We start from the raw sequence: 12,114 nt of genomic DNA on the forward strand, positions 1-12,114 counted from the left end.
AGAGGGAGAATGAGAGGTAATGTAAGGGCAACAGGCATAGATTTACAGTGGATCCTTGGAATCTGAAGGACATAGATCTCACTTCAACTTTGTGGGTTTTTTTTTTTTGATGGAACACTAACACCACTGCCCAATACAACATGGGGCGGCCTGTAGCGTAGTGGTTAAGGTAAATGACTGGGACACGCAAGGTCGGTGGCTCTAATCCCGGTGTAGCCACAATAAGATCCACACAGCCGTTGGGCCCTTAACCCTGCATTGCTCCAGGGGAGGATTGTCTCCTGCCTAGTCTAATCAACTGTATGTCACTCTGGATAAGAGCGTAAGCCAAATGCCATTAATGTAATGTAATGTAATAATATTGGGGGGTGGGCATTTTCTTAGCAGTTTTCTTCCTCCTTCCGATTCTTGCTCATCTTGCTCATAAAAGGAAACGCTGAAGATCTCCACGAACAGAACATACCTGGTGGAAGCCCAGGTAGTCCACGATGGAGGAGGAAGCGTAGAAGATACCCCCGTCTGTGCTCACCACCAGAGCAAAGCCCGTCAGAGACTACAGCAAGGCAAAAAGACATTTCTCACCAACCTTAAATCTAACACAGTCTCGCACAACGGCGTCGGAAGTGGATTTACAATCACATTAGTGCCGCTTTGATTATCATATCTTAATAGGAACTGCTTTGAACCATCGGGCGGCGTTTCCGAACTAGAAAACCTTTCTTCTACCTTTCAGATCTGCAAGCATTGGAACTGCTCCTCGTGCGTGCGTGTAAGTGTAAGAGAGTTACAATGCTTACATTGTTACAGCAGTAGCTTTCATGGAGGCATACAGATAATGCCCTGGTGTTCCTGGGACAGCAGGTATGTGTGTGTGTGTGCGTGCGTGTGTGTGTGTGTGTGTGTGTCTCACCTCCAGTAAGAGGTCACTTTCCAGAGCTCCAAGCCCAGCAGGGAGGGCTTGGCCACCAGCACTGCGATTCTCCGACCCTATGAGCTTCTGGGAGGGCTTCTCCTCAACGGCTGCTGGGTGATGAGAGAGGGAGGGAGGGAGGGAGGGAGAGGGAGGGAGGGAGAGAGAGAGAGAGAGAAAGGAGTGTGTAAAGGGAGAGAGTGGAGTGGTGAGAGAGAGGGAGGGAGAGAGGAGTGTGGAGAGAGACAGAAGGAGAGAGATAAATTATTTTGAATAAAGAGTATAATGAGCCATTAGACTGACTGCCCATTCGGGATCATGTGACTGAACCCCAGAGGAGGCTGGTGGATCTGTGTAAATGTAACAGTTAAAGCAAGAACCCCCAAATTACTGAGGTACTGGGGTTACATTAAAAGAGGGAAGACGTGACTGATAAAACATAGGAGTGTGCCGATTCGGATCATGGATTGTATACTGATTTCTCTTCTTCATCCCTCTGCTGACCAGAGACATTTGGAAGAAACGATTAGCAGAAAAAGTGACACGCTAATTGATGTAAACTGATATGAAAGCAGAGAAGTAGAACATTGTATGGTGCCCTTAAAGTCCTGTTTGAAAGGGGGGGGAAAAAAACAGGTCAGTGTTGCTAATAACTTAATTAGCATTTGGGCAGTGACTCATCAGATGTGTGACAAACCGTGAGGAGAAAATGGGCCTCGTTTTGTGCTCTGGAACAGAGGGAATTATGGGATCAACTGTCACACTCACTCCTGAAACGTCAACCAGAGGAGAATCAGCGCAATATACCTCAACATACGTGATTGGCAACACGCATGTCACAGCCTGCGTTTTGTGAGCCCAGGTCTGCAGTGAGCGGAGCTGAGAGCAGGCTCAGAGCGGGGCCAGACTGAAATGGACAGCAGAGGAATATGCTGAGAGGAATGAGACCAAATCCAGTCTGTGTGCTGCACGCCACCAGCAGCAGCACCAGGAGCAGCGCGTTTCCCCTGAGAGAGGTCACGATGACCACACCCCATGGTGCCGCAGGGTTCACCACGCCCGGCTCCTCTCACACAGAGTGGGGGTGGGAGTAGAGCGGTGGTGTGTGTGTGTGTGTGTGTGTGTGTGTGAGTGGATTGGGGGTGTGAGTGTGAGTGTGTGTGTGTGTGTGAGTGGACTGGGTGTGTGTTTGTGAGTGTGTGTGTGTGTGTATGTGTGTGAGTGAGAGTGTGAGTGTGTGTGTGTGTGAGTGGACTGGGTGTGTGTTTGTGAGTGTGTGTGTGTGTGTATGTGTGTGAGTGAGAGTGTGAGTGTGTGTGTGTGTGAGTGGACTGGGTGTGTGTGTGTGTGAGAGTGTGTGTGTGTGTGAGGGTGTGAGTGTGTGTGTGTGAGTGTGTGTGTGTGTGTGTGTGTGTGTGTGAGAGTGTGTGTGTGTGTGAGGGTGTGAGTGTGTGTGTGCAAGTGTGTGTGAGTGTGTGTGTGTGAGTGAGTGGACTGGGGGTGGGTATGTGTGTGTGTGTGTGACTGTGGGTGGACTAGGTGTGTGTGTGTGAGTGGACTGGGGGTGGGTGTGTGTGTGTGTGTGTGACTGTGGGTGGACTAGGTATGTGTGTGTGTGTGTGTGTGTGTGTGTGTGTGTGTGTGTGAGTGGACTGGGGGTGGGTGTGCGTGTGTGTGTGTGTAATAATTGTGGGAGCCATCATGATCCCTGTGAGGGGGGGCGGGGGAGGTTACCATGGTGAGGGCGTCACGGAGGCGTCTCAGGCCAGGCCACAAACACGCAGAGGTCCGTCACGCGAGGCGTGTGAGGCGTCACGCAAAGCTGGCTCTGGCTCTGACACGCCCGGGTGTGGGCGGGGTCGGCCGCACGCTTCCGCTGACCGCTCGTTTCGGACCCCCCCCCCCCCCCAACCCCACCTTACATTCCAGTCCCCCCCCCCCACCACCACCACCCTCCTGAAAACTTCCTTTGTCACATTTTCCACAGCAGAGCTACTTCTGAAGCACGTGAGCTATCTCGCCATTTTCCTCAGCGTTTTGTCTTTCTCTGGCTCGGTTACCCAGCGCAGACCTTTCTAACGGGGCCTTCCTTCTCCACAGCCCTGCTCCCGGAGCTCGTCCTGAGGGGGAGGTGCATCCCACAGCCCAAACAAACTCACCGACCTCATCTAAGCAGTACAGCTTATTATTTTCACAGCTCCTAGTACACCTACTGTCTTTTATACCAACCGATACCACCCCAAAACCCTAACCCAACACCCTAAAAAACCTCACAAATCAGGTTCAGCTCACACTTTACAATGAGGTTCAAGAATTGCCATTAACTAACGCAGTTATTAACATGAATTAATGATGGACAAATGCATGACTTAAGCATGAAATTAACTTTTCATTCATGTATTTGTTAACAACTAACTAACATATTTGTACATTAATATTTATATATTAGCAATACTAATATGAACTTATACTTGGTTAACCATTAAAAAGTACATAACTTTTTCATTCCAATATGAATTGGCAATAACTAATGTAGTTGGGAACATGAACTAATGACGTACAATAACAGAGCCGTACAAACTTCTCGGTCGTAGTTAGTTGTCAGCTACGTTACTTCATGTCAATTCATGGAGCCTCATTGTGAGACGTTAGGTTCCTGACGGCCTATTCTCAGAGCCCGAGTCTTCCCACACCGGCAGGGTCATTATTCATAACGTTCCCGCTGTCACAGAGACACAGAAGGGCGATCATGGGGGATTTAAATGCCCTGCAAACATTACATCGCACTAGAGGAGCAGACACCGTTACCCAGCGAGACGTACAGCTACAGCGAGTCCTGGGCTATCTGAGCAGACAATGTTACCCAGCGAGACGTACAGCTACAGCGAGTCCTGGGCTATCTGAGCAGACACTGTTACCCAGCGAGACGTACAGCTAAAGCGAGTCCTGGGCTATTTCAGCAGACACCGTTACCCAGCGAGACGTACAGCTATGGCGAGTCCTGGGCTATCTTAGCAGACATTGTTACCCAGCGAGACGTACAGCTACAGCGAGGAGACAAGAGCGTCTGAAACACTGTGCACTCGACTGACTGCGCAGGGGAAAGTGACTCGTACCGTTTCTGCTTTATTAGAGCCCTTCTGCAAGATCAGATCGCTTAAGGTCTCGCCTTCCTGCGTTGTGAAATGTAGCGCTGAAGTAATAATATTATATTACAAAATGTAAATTGTGAAATGGTGTGTTGTGTCTGTTTTTTGCATCGTCTGTGTGATGACAAAGCAATTATATGCTATGTATAATATATGAAAGTAACTGTCACTCTTGACACAATAAGGTGATTTGAATTGGCATTAACTAATATAGTTGTTAACTAACTACTGAGAAGTCAATATGTACAGCTTTGTTTACGTATTTGTGCAACATTAATTAATGTTAACAACTACATTAGTTCATGCCAATTCATATCGGAATGAAAAAACAGTTAATGTATTTGTTACTGGTTAACTAATTGTATGTTTTTCCCATGGAATGCTATTGTATGAATACTGTACTCCATGTACTTATAACGCAGTAGTTAACACATACATTAACACATTTAAAGTTAATTCCATGCTTAATGATGCATTTGCACGTTAATTAATTAATACTAACAACTACATTAGTTCATGCCAATTCATCTACCTCATTGTGAAGTGTGACCTGATAATCTACCAAGCTTGCAGTTTGCATTCCTGGTTCACATTTTTTAGGAAGAGATACAGTATTACTCCACAAATAAGCCTCTGAGTTTGAGTGTGAAGAGCTACATAATGTTGGGATTAGAGTGAAGTGGAGGAATGGATGACTGTCAGAAGAACTTGGCTGTTTGCCACAAAATATTGCAGAGCAAAGAGATTCATCACCAATTCATCAACATCAAAATCATACTGTATGTAAGTTCCAGCTACTGTTATTGTAGTATTTTCGTATTAAGTTTCTTTGCATGCCGTGTATATGGTCACTTACAAGGTGGTACGTCAGCAGCACTATAGAAAAGTCAGCTGCTCTTCAGCGGGTGTTTCTTATGAATTAACTGAGAGGGTGAGGGGGGAAGTCTCACTTTTACTGACAATGCAGAGCGACTATCGAAAAAAAGTAAAACTATTGACAGCGCGTCCGGCAGGTAAAGTTTTCCCCCTGCTTAGCCTCTCGGCGACTATAGTTTTACTTTTTTTCGATAGTCGCTCTACACTGTACATACATTGACACTCTGGACACGTCAGAGGGCATTCTGAGCTTTTGAGCGGTACTGCTCCAGAGCACGGGCGCTGTGGCGCATACTCCTCTCAGGCAGACGCTGGTTAGGACCGGGCACAGCCACTGACGGCCGACATCGGACTGTGGAAGCACTCATTCACACTCCGGCTATTAATACCGGAGACTTCACCTTCCCTGGCCCGGCTGCGATAAGCCGGAAAACAACAACCGCACGCTTTCTAAAGCGCTGCCTTCCGGCCTCCCCCGGGCACTCGGCTCCTGTCAGGGTAAAAGCATCGCTCACCCATTAATAATGGAAGTCTTTAATTATGAGTAACACTACCTGATAATTCACAATGTGACGTTTGGCACAACTCAGAGAGTACAGCGCGTTGACTACTATCTTTATAGACGATAAACGCCTCCCTTATTATTTGTATAATAATGAATGCAAATCCAGCCGGTTGGCCAACTTGAGCACATCAGAGTTCAAGGACCTTACGTGTGCTATACAGTGTATTTTTACCCTGCCTGGCCTCTGGGTCTTGATTAATGGATGGACCCGCACTGGTGAAGTGGCCTAAGCTCTTCTGCGTGTTTCTGGCGAGGTGCAGTGCTTCTTTGCGTGGTTCACACGGGACAGGAAACGGCCCTTCCTGTAATGGGCCTCGTTGGGAGCGCCGCGGGGGCGGTGGTTAGCGGTTGTTGGAGCTGCCATCTTTTGGCACGGGGAGCAGACTGAGAGCAGCCGGCCCGCGTGCCAGAGCTCACTCCCCTGACAGCCTCGTGTGTCGAACACGCGTGCACACGCACATACACACACACACATGCACACACACGCACACACCACACACACGCACACACACGTGCACACACACACACACACGCACGCACGCACACGCAGATACACACACACACACGCACGCATGCACACGCAGATACACACACACACATACACGTACACACGCACACACACGCACACATGTGCACACACGCACACACACAAACATACACACACACACACATACACACACTACACACATACAAACATACACACACACACTACACACATACAAACATACACACACACACAAACACTCACACTCACACACTCACACACTCACACTACACACACATACACAGACTATACACACTACACACACACATACACACTCACACACACATACACACACTACACACACACAAACATACACACACACACACATACACACTACACACACAGACTATACACACTACACACACACATACACACTCACACACACACTACACACTACACACACACCACACAAACACACTACACACACTCACACTCACACACATCTTCACTGGAGTGTAGGGGTGTGGGCTGAGCACAGATAACTGGCCTCTGGCCCCCTCATTAGCCTATCCCCCCCCCCCCCCCCGCCCGCGTCAGCCCCACCCCCACCCGGCGCTGATGGGACAGAGAACGCGGCCGAGCTGACCAGAGCGCCTCCGTCACGCGAAGCCTGCCGTCTGTCCCCCCCGCCGCCCCCCCCAGCTCCCCCACCCCCCCTGTCCCCCCCGCCGCCCCCCCCAGCTCCCCCACCCCCCCGCCCTGCGGCTGCTTCCGAGCCTCCCCTGCGTGCCGGGCGGCGAGCCTCATTAGCCTATAAAGAGCTTCATAACCGCAGCAGCTGCTCAACATCCACGACTTCTGTCACACCCAGCGCCCCCGTCAGGGGCCAAGCCCGCCGTCTCTCCTGCCGCGATGTTTTACTCGATGCCACAGGAAAACCTTTGGACACGAAAGGAAATAAGGTGGCGTTCCTCTCGGTTTCGGTTTCTATGGCGTGCTCATAGTTTTAAAAATGCCGTTACAGAATGTGGCAAGAGAGAGCGGTATACATTGTTAAAACGCATGGCCTCATCTGTTGAAGCTGTTGTTGTTATGTTGCCTTTGGACTAGGAGACTATTACTCTCTATCCACACCTCTGAATTCACAGGTTAGCCCGTACATCCATGTGTATGCATGCGTGTGCCTTTGCGTGTGTGTGTGTCTGTGTGTGTATGAAAGAGAGTAAAGTGTGTGTGTGTGTGTGTGTGAAAGAGAGAGTAAAGTGTGTGTGTGTGTGTGTGTGAGAGAGAGTAAAAATGTGTGTGTGAGAGAGAGTAAAGTGTGTGTGTGTGTGCATGTCTGTTCATGTGTGCGTGTGTCTTTGTGCGTTCGTGTGTGTGTGTGTGTGTGTCTGTGTGTACTCAAGCGCATGTTTGCGTGTACATGTGCATATGTGCGTGCTCTCTCATGGGTGCGTGGGGTTGTCAGATGCATCTCTGTTGAGCGTGTCTGCTGAAAACGTTTCATTTGCTTTCGCTGTTCAGCGCAGAAGCTTGGAGCGGTGCAACAGTGTGTGCGTGCGCGCACAGAGCAACAATACAGCAAACAGCAGCAATAAAGACCTTTCGGCATGAACAAATACTACCACGCTTCTGAAGAAAAGTTCTGCGACAAAACCCGGACCCCGGTCACGCACATTAGATCACCTCTCATTGGAGCAGAGACATGTCACTCAAACCCAGACCCCGGTCACAGACATTAGATCACCTCTCATTGGAGGAGAGACCTGTCACTCAAACCCAGACCCTGGTCATGAACATTAGATCCACTCTCATTGGAGGAGAGACCTGTCACTCAAACCCAGATCCTGGTCACGCACATTAGATTGCCTCTCATTGGAGGAGAGACCTGTCACTCAAACCCAGATCCCGGTCACGCACATTAGATCTCCTCTCATTGGCGGAGAGACCTGTCGCTGGGGATTACCGGCAGGCGCAGTGAGTTTTGTGGAAAGGGTGATGGACACCCCTGGCTTTGCGTGAGGCCTTCACCTCCACCCAGTTCCCTACCCCCCTCTCCCCCAGCTGCCCTACCCCCCTCCACATCATACAGACCCCAGGCGTCAATGAACAAACTTCTGCTTCGGTCAGAGGAGTGCAGAGGCCTTGTGATGGTCAGATGTTGTGTCTCTCACGTTACCGGTATGCGAATACGTGCCTGAACATAGCAACCCTCATAGTACTACATCTCCCATGATGCCTCTTACTTGTGCATTCCTCATGTAGATCCCTCTCCCTTATTTGTCCTGTTTGTTTCCGCTACTCCAGAAACAGGCAGGTGCGGAGGCAGCGGAAATGCAGCAGTCATGGGAACAGGGGCGGGGGGTTTGTGCCAGAGGCTGGCGGTGTGGGGGGCTGAGTTTGGCGCTTGCCGTGCGGGGCAGGACGGGGGGTGGGGGTCGCCCTCAGACCGTTCCTCAGGAGACGGGCGGAGGAGGGAGCGGGAGCGGGAGCAGGAGTCACGCTAATCCATGCGATGATCTCATTACGACACGCTCCTGTTTGAGGTTGGGCCGGGAGGTGGTGTCACGCAGGTCTGGGGGGGGGGGGGGGGGGGTGCAGCCCACACACCCACACACACGCACAGGGGATCTGCGGCTTCGTGCCGGGGGGCTGGGTTTGGGGGTCGGGGGGGGGGTCGGAGGGGGAGGGATTGAGCCTCACGGAACCCAACTGCAGCAGCTGGACTCGAAACGACAGGCGCCAACGAAGAACATCTCACCGCCCCCCCACTGAGAGATGGCCAGCCAATCAGAAGGGTGCAGAGGAAGCCGATGGAACGACCAATCACAGGGCTCCACTCCTGCTAGCTATACGGCACATCCGATCAGGAAAAAAGCAACCTGCCAATATTGCCAAAATGGCTGTTTCTCTTAGCCGTCATTCTCTGGGGTTGATTGTAGTATTTAGTCTTCGATTTCTCATCCAGTTAACCGGCTCAAGCACTGTATGTTCTTGTCGCCTGAAAATAATTGGAAAAAATTGCGATTGCTCTCTAGCTGCTACGCACAAGTGAAAAAAAAACAAACAAAAAAAAAACCTCCCACAATCGTCACGAAGCCTGGCAGGCTGGCCCTTCCTGACGAAACTCAGTTCCAACACACCCAACTGCGTCTGCGGTTCCTCAGTCCTGCCGCTCTGGTTCTGAGGAGAAGCAGCTCAGCTGCCCTCACGGCCCACTGCACGGCAACATCTACAATAATGAATGTTCCCCGCGGAACACACGCACCCAGCCAGTGATCCTGTGTCGTACGTAAGGATATAATAATGAAAATAATGATAATAATGAAAAATGTGCTCGCTGTGTCACGAAAAAAAAAAAACACAGACATTCTTCTTTTCATTTGTCAGCTCAAAGCTTTGTGAAAGAGTTCAGGCATTTTTATTAAGCGGGGGGGAGGGGGGGGGGGGGGGGGCATCAGTAAGCCATCCATCACGCAGCCCAAATGGGAAACATACACCGCAGCACACAGCCAAATTACTGGTTTAAAACAAAAACTGTGGATAACAGCACTGAAAGTGTGGACCAGAGAAACGCAGATTACTATAGCGTTCACAAGCAGGAATAAATATATTCTAAAACAACCCTGTTCCTAGCGATCTACCGTCCTGTAGGTCTACACTCCGACCCTAACAAAGCACACCTCATTCAACAGCTAGAGCAGGGCTGCCCAACCCTGTTCCTGGAGATCTACCATCCGGAAAGTTTTCACTCCAACCCTAACAAAGCACACCTCATTCAACAGCCAGAGATATGAATCACCGGGTAATTCGAAGAATCAGGTGTGACTAATTATAGTTTGAATGAAAACCTACAGAACAGGGTTTGGAACTTGTTTTAAAAGGTTAAAACCAGAAAGGATGCCACACAGACGAATGAACACAGATCCTCAGTATTGTGCAGTTGGGACACAGGAAATAGTTCTGAAATGAACAGAGCGCATGCACGCAAGCATTTTTATATTTTTGTGAATAGCAAGTTTTTGCTCCTGACGCAAACCACTGGACTTCCTCTCTGAAATACTGCAGTCTGCTTTCTAGGGAACATTTCTAATTCTGCAAGCGACCAATACCTCTCACCATGAGACACACAAGCACTGAACTCTAAAAAGCTTGCCCTTAAAATCCTAATTCACCGTGACCAGGGGTGGTCTCATGACCTCTCAAAATGTAGTCTAGTGGCCATGGTACATGACTGGTTGGCGGTTCAAACCCCAGTGTAGCCACAATAAGATCCACACAGCTGTTGGGCCCTTAACCCCATATTGCTCCAGGGGGGATTGTCTCCTGCTTAGCCGAATTACCTGTAATTTGCTTTGGATAAAAGCATCAGCTAAATAACCTAAAAAATTGTCCTACAATATTGACTCTACATCAATGGTGATAACAATGACAACAACTGTCCTAGCTTACAGCGGCCACCCAAAACTATTGGCTTAGCTAATAACCCAATGGCCAATTTGACCTGTTCATCTACTTCAGTGACCAAGAGAGGCCATTCCTGTGGGTGTAGTGACTCAAATAGAAAATAACTTGTAGTATATTTGTTGTATATTTGTAATATATTTGTTGTGGGTGCAGATAACTTGTCGTATATTTGTTGTGGACCCCAATATTTGTTGATTATATAGTTGTAATATATTTGTTTTAGAGAACTTCTAGCTCCCTGGTTCTCCCGCAGCAAAAACAGAGACCGCAATGTTTGCCATCATTTTGAAGAAGGGGCGAGGGACAATTTGAAAGATGACCACTCAAATTGAGCTATCAGGGATTGGAGAGGGAGTCGATGAGCTCCCCGTTTGTGATTTCATTACCTGGATTATTCAGTTTTCACAGCTGTGATACTACCCAGCAGGAACACTACCCAGAGACTTTGAGGGGATCTTTGCCTTTTAAGAACTTTGTTGCATCGCTTCAAAGGGGCTATATCAATCAATGTGTTATTATTACTAAGCCAACAAACCATACAAGCCAACAAATCCACACGCTCTGTGGGCCAGTGATGTCAGGTGAAAGCTCCAGGCACTCAGCTCTAGGGAGAGTAATCAAAGACACGGTGTGAATGGGTGTCTCGGTGGCGCAGCCTGTAGAGCACTGACCGCATGCTCATTGTGAGCCGCGACGTCGGCGGTTCGAATCCGACCGTCCGACATTTGTCGCATGTCTTCCCCTCTCTCTTCTTCCTGTCTCTCTATACTATATACTGTCCAATAAAGCTGAAAAAGGCCTAAAAGATATCTTAAAAAAAAAAAAAAAAAGACACAGTGTCATTGATTTGAAGGGCCTCTCACCTACAGCAGTAACCCCGAATTTTAGCTACTTCTGTGCTAATAACTCCCCCTTGTGGAGAATCTTGAGTCAGTGTGTGTGTGAGTGTGTGTGTGTTTAGTGTTTCGCATCTAAACTACGTTGATGAGCCTCTTCGGATTGACATAGGTAAGGGAACGGGCTGACGTACGACAACGTTGTCGGCTGTTCGGGTCTTTTTGTGTGCCTGGAAGATCACACGCCATACGTCCGCTTGTTTAAAGGCACGATGGACGGCGGCGTGCTAATACGCCACCTCGGATAGTGGCTTTTCCAGAATGACGTCACTGCACCCAGGCGTGTGACACACGGTCGGCTATGAAGCTTGGATCGGGGCCTGCCTCCCCGCCGGGTTCAGGGTTCAGGGTTCAGGGTTCAGGGTTCAGTGGCCGTTTGCCGACGCCGGTCTCCAATTGCACCTAATGTGGACGCTAACCGCATTAAGGGTTCAAGCGCGGTTTCAAAGAGCTTAATGCAGTAACAAAATACTAACTTTGTTAAGCCTTCAGACTGTCAGCTATGCGAACTAGACTGGTGCTTTTTCTGTACTTCAGGCCTGTTAGCTAGTTTCCCAGCAAAAAAGAAAAAGAAAAAAAGAAAATAACTTTTTCTGTACTTCATAATATGTAAGCTAGTTTGAGGTTTAAGCTTATTTTATAAACAAATATGAAATAATTAGGGCATGATGTATTTGAAGTAATCGCGTAAAGGCCAGCAAAACTCCTTGGGCACCAACAAGCAGTCAACAGGCCATGCTCCCACATTAGTCCCTCACCTGAATGGC

General features: G+C 48.9%; 1 protein-coding gene across 1 annotated transcript in view; it reads right to left on the minus strand.

The window, feature by feature from the left end:
- ahrrb (aryl-hydrocarbon receptor repressor b) overlaps positions 1 to 12,114 on the minus strand; it is a 38,020-nt gene that overhangs the window by 5,352 nt on the left and 20,554 nt on the right. The window contains exons 4-7 of the mRNA XM_061254472.1: positions 4,916 to 4,935; positions 3,999 to 4,034; positions 911 to 936; positions 464 to 553 (exon numbers count right to left, since the gene is read on the minus strand). Of these exons, the coding sequence (XP_061110456.1) occupies positions 464 to 553; positions 911 to 936; positions 3,999 to 4,034; positions 4,916 to 4,935 (172 nt within the window). The remainder of the gene's footprint in view (positions 1 to 463; positions 554 to 910; positions 937 to 3,998; positions 4,035 to 4,915; positions 4,936 to 12,114) is intronic.

This window comes from Conger conger, chromosome 9 (assembly GCF_963514075.1).
Source record: "Conger conger chromosome 9, fConCon1.1, whole genome shotgun sequence".
Taxonomy (NCBI): Eukaryota; Metazoa; Chordata; class Actinopteri; order Anguilliformes; family Congridae; genus Conger; species Conger conger.